This window comes from Amblyomma americanum, chromosome 6 (genome assembly GCF_052857255.1).
Source record: "Amblyomma americanum isolate KBUSLIRL-KWMA chromosome 6, ASM5285725v1, whole genome shotgun sequence".
Taxonomy (NCBI): domain Eukaryota; kingdom Metazoa; phylum Arthropoda; class Arachnida; order Ixodida; family Ixodidae; genus Amblyomma; species Amblyomma americanum.
The window spans coordinates 117,727,734-117,743,993 of record NC_135502.1 but is presented as its reverse complement, the minus strand read 5'-3'; the positions used below and the strand labels follow the sequence as shown (position 1 = coordinate 117,743,993).

At 45.3% G+C, this 16,260-nt stretch overlaps 1 protein-coding gene across 8 annotated transcripts in view; it reads right to left on the bottom strand.

Annotated features, from left to right (window-relative positions):
* Positions 1–16,260, bottom strand: part of GluClalpha (glycine receptor alpha 1) — a 403,918-nt gene that overhangs the window by 13,978 nt on the left and 373,680 nt on the right. For 5 of the 8 annotated variants that reach the window (XM_077627890.1, XM_077627892.1, XM_077627894.1 and 2 more), the window contains 2 exons: positions 5,144–5,367; positions 1,555–1,637 (listed from right to left, as the gene is read on the bottom strand). In XM_077627890.1, coding sequence (XP_077484016.1) covers positions 1,555–1,637; positions 5,144–5,367 — 307 coding nt within the window. Of the gene's footprint in view, positions 1–1,554; positions 1,638–5,143; positions 5,368–16,137; positions 16,206–16,260 lie in introns of all 8 variants that reach the window. The other 3 variants (XM_077627891.1, XM_077627893.1, XM_077627897.1) reach the window with 1 other exon arrangement.

Sequence of the window (16,260 nt, the reverse complement as noted above, 5' to 3'; positions counted from 1 at the left end):
CTTCTTTCAACGGCACTGCCAACTGGCAATTTAGCTGTGCAAGATTGGAAGAATACATAGTCTAGAATGAAAATCAGCTAGCTAATCGCGGCGATCCTCCACCGAGGGTATGCGCCGTCAAGTTTCAGGACATCATCATCGCAGCATTTTTAAGGTTTGGTCTTGAGCGAAAGGGATTTTTCGCCTGGCGTTCCCGTAGCTCATTGTAACGACCTTCTGTTGTTCACCTGTGTTCAACCACGGAGGAAATTTGCATAAATTTAGCACATGATAGATATGGCACAGGAGTTAAATGCGGCATTGCTTATGAGACCTGGACTGCAGTTGTCTGATTTTAATTATGCCCTGAGTCTCCAAGAACCGCCTAGGCAGTGAAACTTGTACCTTGCCTCGGTGAAAGCTAGCTACGCTGTTTTGTAGCAATGTTCTATGTAACGGATTGGTGAAGGTAAAAATATCAGCTTTCGCTCGCTTAGTTTAACGTCCATATCAGGACGGCAAGCAATAATAATATTCTGATTTGCTTCTTTTCTCCTGGCCCGCAATCTTTTTCATGATCAGCGATCGTAATAGGCTTAGCCCTTTGTAATCTTTTCTAGTATCTGAACAATACAAGCTAACAGTGTTCTCGATATGAAACCAGTGACCATTTCAACTGCGGCGGAGACAGAGCAGAGGCTTTTCATGTGCGGTCGTGATAACGGGAAGCTGCAAACCTTTGCGGCTAATATGATTTTGTAGTTTTTTTGCCATATGGCTTAAAATTCATGCCGCTGAAGTGCTCTAACACGCACGCGTTGCTGCCCTGGTATAATGGGGCGCTATTGACACCTGATGTAATACGTTTTTATGCGCACTATGCGAAAATAGCAAGCGGGAAGTGTAAGTTCTCTACGAGAAACGCTTTCACGTATAAATAACCGCATGGATTACAGAGTGTTGTACCGTCACAGAAACAGGAGTAAGAGGGTTAGCTCGTCCTATACGAGGTTGTAGGTATCCTACTTTCACAACAGCTATCGCAAAAAGGGCGTGTAGCGCAAAGAACACATTAGAGGCAAAGGGGTATTGTTCATCGGTGTTACGGTTTTCTGAGTAAAATGTTGGCACGTGCAAACCTCACGGAAGAGTGTAAATAGCACTACTGCATCAAAGTGACCTCAGGCTGATGCTCCGCCTGTCCTAGACTGACAACTACGGCAGCTGATGCAAAGATATAAGACGATCAGTAGAGAGCGTCAATATGCATTATGTGGTCAGTCCTGACGCAAGAAATTATAAATCTAACCATATGTACTGTACTGCTGACGCAAGGAATCAAAGTTGCACTGGGAGTCTTTTAGTGCCTTTCCACAGTCATGGAAGCAGATGTGAAAGGGGTGAACTTGTATTGAAATTTCCTTGTCGAGTTGTAGCCGTAGACTCGGCTTAGACCGAACTGGCGCCCGCGGTTGTCTCCACTGACCCTCGGTAAGACCAAGAGTGTTCCGAAGTACAGACCTTATTCTTACATCACTTTTCATAGCAGAGGACCAAGAGGAACGGGGTACTTACAGCTCACCATGACGATAGAGCAGATTTGTTTATCCAAAGGATAAAATTTCAGGTTCATTGGACACGAGAGCACCAACGATATTCTGAAAAGAAAAAAAGTGTAAGGGTTATCAGAATGTGCAGCAACTTCTACCGGCAACAAATTTTGGAAAGGGAAGCAGCGGTGGTGTGTTATGCAATTAGGCTACACTGGTTTTTGCGAATGGCCCACACCACGGTATAGCTTTTGTGGAATGAGTGCTTGAAAGTTCGGGTTCCTGGCTTAACCATGGCTGCTCGATACGAAAGAGATCGGAGCAGTGTAGCCTTACTTGAGACATGAAAGAATAGCGCCTACAAAGAAGAACACAACAGAATAACGACGCAGAACATGAGCGCTTGTCCGGTGTAGTTCTTTCGTTGTGTTCCTCTTTGTAGGCGCTATTGTTTCCAGTATCAAGAAATCTGCTCCATGTAGCAAAAATTGAAGTTCTAAACTGAATCCTACAAGGGCGAAGCAGCATAAGGGCGCCTATGCGCACTACACTAGCGCTGCGGCGCTGCCACCATGTACTGGTCGTGATTACCTGTGACCGTTGGTTACAAGCGCTAGTATAGCACGTGCCAGACTACTGGTAGCGTTCAACAAAAGCATGTTCTGCACGAAGTCATGACCAGGCGCTAGAAAATGCTCTTGCATATCTTGCGCACTCTTTCTCTTACAAAATGTTGTTTCAATGTTCTTTCAAACAGATATTCAGCTTTGAAGCTGTGTATTGTTCATCCCGTTATTTGTATTCTATGCCTAATAGTTTGATTTTTGGTTGTGAGTGGCAGGAGGTGCCAATACAGACGCTGAATGTGGAACCTCCTTAATAGCATTCATGCAGCCACCTCAAACTGGAATAAAAAAAATTATTTGAAACGATTTGTTTTTCTCCGTCTGGCAACTTCATGTGACCGATCACCACAAAAATAAAAGATGCCAGACGCACTTTTGCTCGCAGAGGCTGCTGGTGTTGCTGGTTGGATTTCGCCCACCGTCGGTCAGAGGAACTCTCAGGTGGCAGCGTTACATTTGCAGTACTCATAAGTACAACTAAGTGTAGACGCAGTGGTAAAGCCCGAAACTTTTCCCCCCGCCCTTAGTATGGGGCAGAAGCTCACCATTGGTCAGTATTTTTCGTTGTCCCGAACTACTCTCTGAGCCTCAGCAGGGTCACTCGGAAACTCTCCTACAACATCAAGTGTAACTCAGCTTGGTCGTATCGAGTGGCTGTACAGAGTGCAGTATTGAGTGGCCGCGCTAAACCAAAGATACACAGTTAATTTTATTTTGTAACACGACAGAAATGGCGGCACAGTTTTCAGCGGCAGCTGACACAACTTGGCAGATATCTGCCGAGGACATTTAAATGTCCTTGTTCTTAGCGCGTGGATTTATGCGCTTTATTCACGAGGTGCGACAATGCGGGTCAGGTGCACATGTTTCGCGCGTCACTAAATGGGGAGGAGCCTAAGTGACAGTGTAAAAAACGAGTGCCCCTCCTTATATGCGTTTGCCACTGCTAACGGCAATCAGTGTAATGCTCGATAGCGCAAAACATCTACGTGCAGATGCCCACTGTCTGATGACAGCAATGAGACCGTGGGCATCTAAACGCCAAGCACTTTCCCTGGACAGTCAGCAGTATTTTCAAAATGTTAAGGGGGTTGGAAGATCGGGGGTGGAGATGTTTTTCAAAGCATAAACTTAAACATCGATAGAGGACTTGTTTTCGAAACAAGTCCTAAACCTTTTCTGACCACCCCATTCACGTTTCTGGTGGATTATTATGGCAAATAACAAGTGCATAAACATCAGCTTTCAGTGTGAAAAATATAGCTCACACACAGAGTCTGAAATTCCCTTTTTTGTCGAGCGCAGTTTGAAAGGTTAGCAACTCTGTTTTGCTTAACTCCACGGCTCTAAGGACGTCACTGTGGACGGACATCGGCACGTCGTCATCGAAAATGTCGCTGAAAACGAATCCAGTTTGCCCGGTTTGAGAAGTACAAAATAATAAACGGTAGATTGCCTACCGTCCATTTCTTACTCAGAGAACAGATGGACTATTTCTCGGGAATAGGCAAAAGGTATCAGTTAATTAGTTTTCTCTCGCACTATATTTTTCACTAGAAAGCAGGCTTACATACATAATCGTGCAATAGATTGCCTTCCTACATTTTCGTCTGCAAGGACATACTTATAAATAAGACTTCTGGCAAGCTCCTACAAAGGTCCTGAAGGACACCCTTCGCACCAATGCCTTCTCGGGCAGCGTTCAAAAGAGGTGTTTCACTGGTGGCGTGCTTTAGTGCGTCCACTGTGGGTGACCCTGCAGTTTAATAACTTTCATTTATTTTGATGTAATAATGAATTCATTTCTAAGGTTTCATATATTAACGTCGATGAACCCATTGGGCACAGAGCTCAACATTTTTGTGAGGGAAGTGTCTCGAAGGCACCATTACCTTCTAAAGCATCTCTTCTAAAACAATCGTCGTCATGGTTGCCCTCTAAATTTAACCTAAGCCGTGGAAAGTTTCTCTGGTTTCAGCTAAGTTTTATAGTCTTACAGCACTCCGTCAGAGAACTCCCAGGGATGTTAGTAGGTGTTAGATTTGCGCCTACAGTGGCTCTGCCGTCGCGCTTAGGCCAGCGCCACTGGAACCAGCGTAACGTGATTTGCAGTTTCGATCCCTTCTGTTCAACTGCGCTCGGCATTGTACTTGATCAGTCGTGTTTAAAGTCATTCTTTCAGAAATGACTAGTGGCAAGGCCACTGAAGGTACGTTTTTACCAAAGAGGATGCGACTGGAGCTGCAGGAAGGCTGCGAAGCATGCATTGGCCAATATCAGTAAAATTATTAGCTGGTGGCAGAAAATTCATCTTATGCTACTAAATAATATGGTACATATTTTTCCGGTAACACTTGAAGGAAGCACACCTACTTTTTTTTTATTCTACTGAGTCTGGCAGGCCTTTCCGGGAGGCAAAAAAGGTAGTAGTCGCTCGTGAACGTGTTATGGGTCCTCTCTTCTGTCCGTCGTCCGTTTCTTCAGCTTACTTCTTCACAACAATACCTGGCGATTAACTACGGACACTTCATGCGAGCTGTGAGGGATGATGTTAAGAAGAGCTGCACATTAAAGCTCGACCACTTCGGCTTAGTTGATTAAAGTGCACACTGACATCGCTAAGCACACACGTCTCTTTGCTATTTGCTTCTATGAAATGCTGCCGCCGCTACTAAGAATCCCTCCCACGTACTTCGGGTCAGCGCAGGCACGCAGCCAGTTTTTTTTTTTCATGCAGGTGCCCAAAGCAATCTTGTTGAAAAGGACGATTGGAAAGGAGCAACGCTGGGGGGCGGGGTAGTGGGGGCGCATGCCCAGCGAGTGCATTTGCAGGAGTGCTACTAGGGGACGGTATGGAACTTGTTCCGGTGGGTGCTCAGCTAGGCCCCACAAAATCAAGGCGCTGCCTTGCTCAGCAGCTGGCCGCCATTGACACTGACGCAGCGTAGCGGTTGGCACAGGGACAGCAGAGACGGAAAGGGTCCTCACCTGATGCTGAAAAGGACGTCGCCGTTTGGGTGAATGCGCAACAGCACGTTGGGCATGATGATGTTGTGGAAGTGTCCCTCCTTCTCGTTGGAGAAGAACAGGTCCGGCTTCCAGAGTTTGTCGGGTTCGGTGAGCGTCAGGTAGCGCACCTGGCCGCCCAGATCGTCGTACTGAAGTCTCTCGTCCCGCCACTGTTCTCTGAACGTCATTTGCACTGTGTACTCCTGCGGACGCGCGCAGCGCGCACAACGCACGGGTGTACGCGAGTTCAGGGCCAGAGGAAGAGGGGACCAGGACAGAGAGAGAGCCCGGGCTGCGCGATCCCACTGGCAAGTGAGGGCGGTACGCGGGCAACTGCGCGAGCGGTCATCGCCAATTGCAAAGCGAGTAAAAAGCTGCAGAAGTTAAAGGTTAATGCTGTAGCAGTTAAAGCGCTCGTGTCTTGTCCTACCTCTTTCTTTGGTCCTTGTTCTTTTCGTGCTGCCTTTCAGCATAAAGTAAAGGTCATTCCTGTGAATACGCTTTTGAAAACTGTAATCCTACATGGAAGCTGCGAATGTAAATACACTAGGTAACTAAACTGTGCAAATGCAGGAAACCAGGTAAATATAATGTACTTCATGCGCGTGTTAAAACTTCCTCACATTCAAGGAAGAGGGGCAGAAACCTTGTTGAGTTGCTTATCAGGGTTGTCTCCTTGTCGTGAATCCAGATAATGTCTTTTTTTAGGCGGCTTTCTGACTAACAACATGAACCACCGTCGCTGCAGCTTATGATTGTGGCTGTCATTAGCTCGTGTATTCGCGGCCCTCAGCGACCAATGGGATCGAGTCCCGTGACGGTGACGCACAAGCATGCAGAGTGATGCGAAATTGCGAAGCATACCGCGTTACGTACGGCACCTGCTTAACGAGATCAACTATGGAACGCATTTTAAGTGCTAAGCGAAATTCTGAAGCAAGCTGTATAGCACTTCGCTCTCGGGAGCTCATGATACCTTGCGTAACCACCGTGCAATTCTGGCACGCGCCAAACTAGTACAGCCTTCACTTCAGGGCTTGCAGCCACAACGGTCATGCTTGCCTAATGCCAGGAATGCATCAACGAGGATGTACTGCCACTCGCCTCGCTATTGCGCGTTTTTGTGTTATGAACGTATTTAGCTTAGCGTAGCACATAGGGAGCGGCCGAGCTAAGAGATTTTAAACGCTATAATGCGTTGCTTACCGTCAAGCAATACTGAAGGCTAATAGAAATCCTGTATAGATACGGTGCCGCGTTCTAACCACAAAGTGACTACCCTCACCGAAAACTGAGCTTTTAAAAGATAGAGAATAAAATTTAAATACAGGTGGCTTCATCAGCGACGCATTTCGCAAGTAAAATGCGTACGTCGAGACAGTTTAGCGCGCATATCGGAGGCTACTCTATACCGCCGTCTCTATAACACGTCTTTTTCGGATAGGAAGTCACCAGTTTGAATCTAGTGGCGGGAAGATATTTAAATCCAATTTCTCGCCCATGTATGCCTCTTCCACACCCAGAAAAACGTAAACATAGCCAGAAAGAGGCAGAGAATCAATTTTTACTAAGAACTATACTTGCATGGAGTTATCTGCAGTGTTCCTTTAAGTCCCTGATCAGTCTCGCCAGTGTGAAAGATTGTCGGGGCTTGAGCAGGCTAGGAACAACTTTCGGTTGCTGCAGGCAGCGAGAAGCTACAAACACTTGAAGACAACGCTAGGTAAGGGATTGCCGGTGGTCACTGCATGAAAATCTTGTTTTAGAAAGCACCTAACTCGGTTGTTGGCTATAATGATAATGAACCAGGTAAATAAACTGGCACCCATAGTGAAAAACACTAGCATTTAAATGCAAAATAAATGGACGGCTCTTCATAAGTCTGCAGTGACATGCATATACTGGCTCATTGTTTTGGCGCATAGTACTGAATAAATCGCGTCTCTCTGCCTGATATCTTTCCTTACTAGTATTTCATTACTTTCTCTATCTAGTGAGGACTTTGATGGATATTTTCCAGTACTTTTATTATGCCTCTTCGACAGCCTGGCTCCATAATGCCTATGAGAGTACGGGGGTTTCAACTGATTCAGATGCTTTATAGCACTTAGATTTGGTTGGCAAAGCTAGGCTCTCCTGCCCCATTCTCCGCCTGGTTCCTCTGCCATCATGCAGCAGAGGTCACGTGCAGAACTCCGAAGTTAAAGGCTGGCGACAGTACATAGAAAATTTTGTTGTGAGTACCCCTTTCCGCAGCGAAATTGAATTGAGTTAAATGCTCTCTTACACTGCGCGCCCAGGTAAATGGCAAATGCCTGTTGCGTGACACACGTGGGAACATTTTGAGTGTGTCAAGACTCCCCTGTCGCTGCCGCACTTGCAAATGCGAATGTTCATGAACAGTGCTCTCTTGTGGGCGATCAAAAAGCTAGGCGCACAACGCCGTGCAACTTCCACGAGCGAGGAAAAGGTGAAATGTCCAAAAGCAGGGCGGCGTTGAATCAATGATCCGAAGCAAGTCGTAATCCTGACTATCTATCTCGTCCTCGTAATTTTTAAGTTCGTTTTCAAACTGCCCGCCTGCACTTCCTGCGCCCCTCTGGATGGCTGTGGCGCCTTAGTAACAACAACGGTGCTGGTAAAGTTGGGCGTCGCGTTTGCACGTAATGAGAGTGGAAATAACTAGTTGACAGTGCGATCAACGTTGCGTAGCCATCTTTAGTTGAGATAACTTCCTGCACCTCCGCCCTCCCCCGGCGTGAGGGTAGGCCCAGCATATGACTATCTGCCTTACATTGGGATAAAAAGGCGATTCTTGCATTTATCTGCCGGGGAGCCGTCATGACCCAGAGTAAAGTTCGACGTGCTCTCATGGTGGATTACAGTTTTGTTTTTAAAAAAGTTTGAAGATTTTGCTCCGAAATTCTCGTCGCGTGAAGCACAGGCCCTCTCTAATGCAGGCTATCCTTCTCTCTGTTTTTTCGCGCCTCCCTTATATTCGGCTTGGCGTGGCAATGGCCTTTCCTAACCTCTTGTTTCCATCCTTCCTGGGGCTCTTTAGAAAATGAAGGTTGGTGAGCAAAAACGCTCTCGAACTTTCCCCGCAATATTTACGAGACGTCTTAGGCACTACATGGTGTAGATTGCACATTCTAGCATGTGCTTTCATTGGCCTGAAACACTGCTATGAACACGCGCCTAAATGCTCCACACTTGAATATGTGATGCGTGTTGTTATCAAGCAAGTACCAATATGAAAAGGCGAAATGTTTTTCAGGCATGATGATTCCTTTATAATATGTAAGCTGTGAAATGTAAGCCAAACAATTTGGGGTTTAATTCTGTCATTAATACGACGATGACGTCGTTGTTTAGGGGGCAGAGCGTACGGTGTCGGCTGCGGCTTAGCGGAGTATGTTCACTCTCAATATGAACAGGTTATATCGTGACATGTGCTGCAATCTACATGCAGTGATTTTCGATTCCGCCATTCAGTGAGCACAGGTCGAAAGAGGCCTGAGACATAGCTAATACTGCGAGATGCAAGTAGTGGACAACATAATCGGCCGCAAATATAAGGAGCATATTCTCCTAAATTAAAAGAGCTGGGTGTTCACTGGCATTGACAGATTTAAATACAAGGCAAAGCTTTTCTCTTTTCCATTTTACAATAGAGATTACGAATGAGGCCAACAAAAGGAAACAATAGCCTCCTCTCGTTGTAGCAATACCAGGCCGGTTGAAACAAATGTCTGATTATAACTCAACCTACATAATGAGTCATAAAAAGTCACCTATACCACGCGTAAATAATACAAAACCAGATACCTCTACGTGCCTTACATTGTCACCGGCACAAAATAACCAAGGTACAATTGAACAAGAGGCTAAAATTTTGCAAGCTTAGAAGATAAGTGGTCCCGTGGTAAAGACATCTATTAATCAAAAATTGAGATGCAGGCGCTGGCTGTTTGCGCGTGCATTTCAAATATGATATCTACCACCATGGCATCACGTTAACATCGCGTAAACACAATGCAGCTTGGCTATATACTAAGCAGTCACGTCCATACAAAACGCATCAGAAAGCGGTATACTCTTCTTATCTTGTAAGGGGTTTTTATTACCTATAACAGACAACAAAATATTTTACATATAAGTAGCACCACCTGCGGTTTGAGATGCTCTTGAAGCTAGTCCTAGATATAGAACGGCACTGACCGACCGACACCAGCCGGGGCTCGCGTATCTCGGTGCTATAAACCGTAAAACATTTCGAGAATTCCACCGAATGCACGATACGCACAATGCTAACGGCAACATAACTGGAATAATGGTGAAATGACAAAGCGAGCGTCCTCGAACACTTCTGCAGAACCTGTGTGAGCCGTCAGGTAAGCTGTTTCTGACTTTACCACCAAACTAGAGAGCACAAAGCGCACGCTTTCAGGCGCAGAAGCATTTGCCTTCGCTTTTCTCCCGGGGTTGGGTCAGATTTCCGTTTTATACAGCATCTGCACGGCTGCGCAAGGGGTTAGTTTCAAGTTCCATGCTAGTCCGTCGCAGTGCAGGCTTAACTGAGCAGAAGACTTGCTCGGAATGAGATTCCTTTTCTCGAAAGAAAACCGAAACAAAGGCCTGCGCGCCTTTCGGCAAAGACCCACACGACAGAGCGAAAAACGAGAGCAGACAACAGTGAGGAAAAAAAATACAGACAAAGGCAGATAGACAGAGAGCAATAGAGAGATAGAGGACCACGGCCAGAGTATATAGAAGAAGGAAGCAAGTAAAAGAGTGGGCAACATACAAAAAGACGCTTCTGGCACGGATTGCGGCATTTAGGGTGCGTTCGCTCGATGAGGAGTGAGTAAAACCCCCTCAGTGCTTTGGACGTATATATGTTGACAGCTATATATTACCTCCACAGCACAGAGAGGGTTTTGGTGCAATTGCGTGGCTCCTGAAGAATTGGGGGGGGGGGGGGGGGACGAAGGGGGGAGAGCGGGAGAGAGCCGACCGGCCGCCGGCCAAGACACACGCACATCAGGCTGCTGCACGCAACATACACGCACGCACACGCACACGTACGCAAGCAAGAGCTAGCACCTCGCACGCAGTTGGGGACAGCAGCACCGTCATCGCAATGGAGCCATTTGCAGCCACACTCGTACGCTACAGCACGAGAATACACACAGCAGGCTTAGGGTGTGGACACGCAGGGGTGCAAGCCAGCGCTAGGAAAGGGGTTAATCGATTCGAGAGGTGTAACTGTGTGACGGAACTAAGGCCGCCTACGTCGCGAACAAAAGTCGATCTTTTATCACATTGGATGATGGTGATCAATAGAAAATTAGTTATCCGAAAACGGATTTCCGCCCGATACTGTGCTGGTTGCCGACTGAGTGTCGTGTCTTGCCTTCCTATAGCGATGCATTTTAGGAGACTGCAGAGCGTGTATTCTTCTCAGTCAAGAGGATAGTGATTAAGGTCTGTTCTGCCTAACGATTCACAGCCAACAGCATGCAAGAGTATGCCTCTCGATAAACCGTGACGGAACGCTAATGCGTGCATTGTAGTCCATAGCTAAGTCAGCCTGTTTCCTTTTTTTTCGCTTGGTTGTTTCCGCACCAAATATCGGATGTTCTCTGCATATTGTGCTGCGTTTTATGACACGCAAGCAACTAAGGCTATCATGATCCAAAAGCGAATACTGTAGCCGTGATATGCAGCGCTGAAAGTTGAAAAGTTTTTCCTCCACGCTTTTGTGGTGTGTTGCCTGCGCTGTGACTCGCAAGAGTCACGTAACCGGTATCATAGTTGAATGTTTCGGAAGCGTCTTACTGAATTCAACCATACAGTACTCATTTAATGCATGCCGTAACTATGCGCAAACTCCTAAGTAAGATACAAATAGAGGAAGCTCTGAAAACTTCTGCTGTCAAAAGAAAACCTGTTTCGCTCTGCTTCTGTTAAAGGCAATTACCATAGCTAATTCATAGATAACGACTTAGATAATTGCACGTTTTAAGTGTCAGAGTGCCAATGTGAATTTGTTATCAAAGAGCGGAATGTAGCCTTACGGTTGCAAAATGCCGCCCACTACCGTAAATGCAATCCGAAGCTGTCGTAGTTCTGGTTTTTTTTTTTGCTTCCTCAATTGCTGTTAACCTCACGTTAGAATTAGAGGGGTGTCTAGATAAAGCAACACCATTAATTCAATAACTGACAGCTGAAACTAACTTAGCGCTTACGCGTGACAGCCTACCAACAGATGGAAATGAACTGTCAAGACTCTGGAGCTGTCGTAACCGGGTTTCTCACTTTCCCGCCTTTGTAAACTTTGCCTTTTAAAGGTCTCACACTGCACGGACCATCAACGCTGCCCTTATATGGGTGGGAGAGGAAAGGGAACTAACAGTGTTGTTGCTTTAACTAGCTAATGCAAGGCGCAAAAATAAATTAGGGCGACGATTTATACTTCCATCTCTCTTCTAAATAACAAAAAATAGTTAAATTAACGAATCATTTCAGAGTTTATGCATTTCCTGTCATACTGACATGTTACACAGTTCTTAAATTGATCACTGAAGGCAGTGCTACCACCCTTAAGCCGCAGTCATATGAGACTCGGATAACAGGGTTTGATTTACTGTATGATCGTTATTCACGAACTGCCCATAAGGATGAGCGTTTGTAAATACTTACGAAGGTTTTCAAATTTCGGAAAACTTCCTTCGAAGCGTCGCAAACGGTCTTGTGTAAGGCTTATATATATATATATATATATATATATATATATATATATATATATATATATATATATATATATATATATATATATATATATATATATATATATATATATATATATATATATATATATATATATATATATATATATATATATATATATATATATATATATATATATATATATATATATATATATATATATATATATATATATATATATATATGATCAAAATTACTTTCCGTGTGAGTGTTGGGGTAGTCGGTAAGCAAAGCTGATTTAGTTCGATTTAGTTCGTAGTTTGCCGGGCAGGTTCTACAGCTTTCATAGCTACCGGTAAGTCTAAAGTTTACCACATTGCAACAGTACGGCAATAACATGTTTGGAGATAAGGAAAGTAGTAGTGTCGCCTTACACAGCATTACCTTTGCGTTGCTCTCGGAGTACTTTATGAACAAACCTCATTTGAGGATACCTACGTTAGAAGATTGTGGTTGACTTTTGTTAATTCACACACAGCCTTGTGCTATTCCACTGTACATAAACAATACAGGGAAAGCTAGCTGAACAACTGAGGAGTTTATGCACCTTTGACCCTCGTTCCTAGAGATGAAATAGAGTTGTTCAGTGGTTGAATGAATAACTGAGCTTTTATCAGACCTATCTCTGTCAGCACAACTATTTCAAAGGCAGGTACTTGAGTTAGCCGACAAATGCTATCATGACCGATAAAACAAGAAAACAAATGAACCCTTACTTGGTGGTCACGTGTGTTTTGTAATGCATTTTGCCCTGGCCATTTAACATGCGACAAGACAGTGACATTGCACACACAAACACGCTCACAAGCATACAAGCACACGCACAGGCAAGTGAACAGACAGTGCGACGAGGTGACACACAGAGAAGCGTCTCTTTAATGTCAAGTTGCAGGACAGACAGACGGTGCGACAGTGCATGGCAACAGAGCGTTCAACTGCAAACACGGCCAAAATTTCGCTGTTTTTTTTTGTTTCTTTGTCTCTTATTCCTTGCGAGGCGTCGGCAGCTCAGAGAAGAGAGACATGCACATTTCAGGCGAGTGAAGGCTGCTTCTCGGAGGGCACCGCTCACGAACAGCATGGACAGAGTGCTCAAGGGGCGTACGGTTTCTGCCGCCAAGACATATACGTGCCGGGGAGGTGTGTGTGTGTGCTAGAGTTGAGGGAGGCTGTCGCTAGCAAGAGGTGAGATTTTGCATATTTCTCCAGGCTAATGAATGGTAAGCTTTTTCAGTATCCTAGGCATGCTTTGAGTGCACAGGTGAATCCAATGTGCTCTTGAAGTTGCCCGGTTGTGTCAGAAAGAAGTAATAAAAAGCTCTGCTTTTGCAAGAAGAGGCAAGATTTCTCACAGAACTCTGACCTAATTATTCTTGAATTGATGTTTTACACCCTCGCCAGCTCTCTTAAGACGGTGAACAGAGCGCAAGCGCATGACACGAAGGATGCGTCATGGCTTCCTCAACCTCTGCTACCTTAACATCTGTGGTCGTTTAAGTTGACAGAGTATACCGGGAATAAAGCTTCAGCCATTTTTGTGTACTCCTACTGAAAACGTGCTACAATCTGGAACATATTGTGGTCCGTTTACAGGAATGAAATGGAAGTGTCATTGGACGCAGGAAACCTGGGAGAGAAAAATATCGTTTGGAAGGGCGGGTCACACAGCTGCCGTCTAAACTGCGTTTTGCAAGGCGACAAGAGCGATGTAGTAAAACACACAACACTTATACAGACAGAGGAGCTTTCAACAACACTGCAGCATGGAGCAAAAACGCCAAGAGAAAATTTTACCTTGCACGTGATGGGTTGTTGTCCAGGAAATTCGACTGATTTTGAAAGAATGGTTGAAACAATCAACAAAAAGGCACTTACCTTCTATTCGGCTGCTTCCTCGGTGCACACACTCACTCTAGCGAACGGCAGGATAAAACTATAGCCATGCATTCAGTCTAAATGAGGTGTCAGTACTCTCCTCAGATACCGAAGGTTTGCGCTTCGTCTCATTCTTCAAGGCTATCAGCAACAGAAAAGCGGGCGAGATGTTGCAAGACTACGAAATGATGCTTTGTAAGCATCTCGCAAGCTAGAAGCCTGGCTTGCATGCTCGTGTGCCGCCGCGCAATTAGGTGAACAAAGTATTAGTTGTCAGCCAAGGCTTGATCTGAAGAGAGTTTAGGACACTAGTGGTTGTCAGGGACCGCGGAACTTACCTTTACTGATGACTGAGGTACGCAGAAAACTGCGTAGACGACATCACAAAGTTCTCTCATTAGCTCTGGCTGCTCTAAGTGCATTTTGTTAGGTTTACGGATTTTCCGCAGTGACACCTACAGCACATTTAGGTACTGCTTATGGGCTAAAAATCAGCGCGTCAGTAACGAATTTTCTTTACGACTCACGCGGCGAAAAACTGGGAGGAAGCCTTCGATTCTGAGGCCTACACGGTGTGAAGCTGCTGAGATCTGTGATCGCTAAAACCTGTCTCGACCTGTGAATGTGTTCAAAAAAATATGTGCCGCACGACAGGTTGTTGCTCTGCAGCATGCTTCGCCAGTTGTAGCCTATCAACAATTTCAGTTGCGAGCTCCAGCACAAGGAACGAGCTTCGTAACGGTCGGAAGGGTGGACACAATAGCATCGGTCGTTCACGTATACAGGTGTAGGCGTAACAACAAGCTCAGATAAATTGACACAAAGGTTCGAGGGGAGCTCCTTCTTACTCGTGCGCAGCTTGGATGGACATGCAACATTAATGGTGGATACAGAGTGACTGTTGACTTTAGTTTTAAAAACGTTTACTGGACGAAAACAAAAAAAGATGTTGTATACGGCATACACAACACAAAGAAAAGGGAAAAGGGGGACAAGAGGCTTTTGCCGAAAAGTCAAAGGTTACAGGGCCTCAAGAGTTTCACCTCAGGCAAAATTACATGAGACACGAATGGTCACGAACTAGGAGATGAGCGAACCATGTTTCACGGCGGATGACAAGGACACACAGAGACATCCAGAGCGGACATAAGCAGACAGACATATTGACACCAGCTGGGTACAGGTGACGTGCATTGGGAGACAGCAATATTAGCCTAAACGCCGCCAAGCGTCACTGCTGCCCATCAGGCCTAGCTAGACTTTTGCCAAACATCTTCGAGGTGTCAAGTAGCCAGATGATGGAACATGGCTTTTCCGTTTGTGATGCCTAATTGCTCCCAACTGAGATAACAATTCTTAATTTTCCAGTCTTACTTTTATATTCTGAATAAAAATTGAGAAAATCAAGAAACTCTGCAATATTAAATGACGGGTAAATGAACAGAGGTCGTAGACTAACTGAGCAGCATGTCCTCTCTAGAGGTTCCCGCGCAGCACTATAACGAGCAGAGTCATTAATTTTATAGAAATGCGTTCGCTACTCTCGCCACAAAGACCGAATTTTAAATACGAATATGAAGCTAAATGCCGAGCCACCTCCCGCCATTGCTGTTGCAGCCTTCTACAATTACAATCTATTGCTTGCTGATACCGCATGCTGTCGAGTATATGACGTAAAGATGACGAATACAACAAGCACTCCACCAGCAAGTCCTCACATCGCCACAAAGACAACACTCACACAACTGACACCAACCACGACACCTCACGCACGGAGAACACGGCAGAGCTGTGCGTCTTATGTTTGCTACCGATGAAAAATGAAGGGTTGTATAAATAGTTGTGAGTAATGCTTGATGGCGGTATAAAAGTTGGCTTAACGAAATGCAAGAAACCTCGTATACAGTCGCCATTGTAGCTTGCTAGAAGGCACACGCCGCTGACATTATTCAAAGTCAAATCTGGTTTTATGGATAAAAACAGATTTCCTGCAATGCGAATTCCTCGAATGACAAAATACCTTTCTGAGAGACACGTGAAGTCAAATTATTAGTATAAGACGGTTTAAATAGCTCGGATTCTTACCGCAATTAAGTACTGAATGTAGCCAAACAACCTCTGTTCAAAATATGAAAAATTGGGCCGAATTTCGAAGCGGCACTGGAAGCAACTAGTCAAGGCATAAGTGTATATGTGTCCGTGGTTGCGTTGGCAAGGTTCCATGAAGCCTGCGGTCTTGCACCTTCTAGACAGCTCAGGCGCGTTGGCCAGTGCACTCGTGCGGCACAGGACACGCGTGTACTTACCATGCTCAAATCGTCAATCTTGCTAATACTGCGAAGATAGATGTTGACCCTGACAACACACGGGCCATCTACAAGGAGGAGGGCGGGAAGGGGCAATTCGAGAAGAAGAGTAATAAGAAGGCG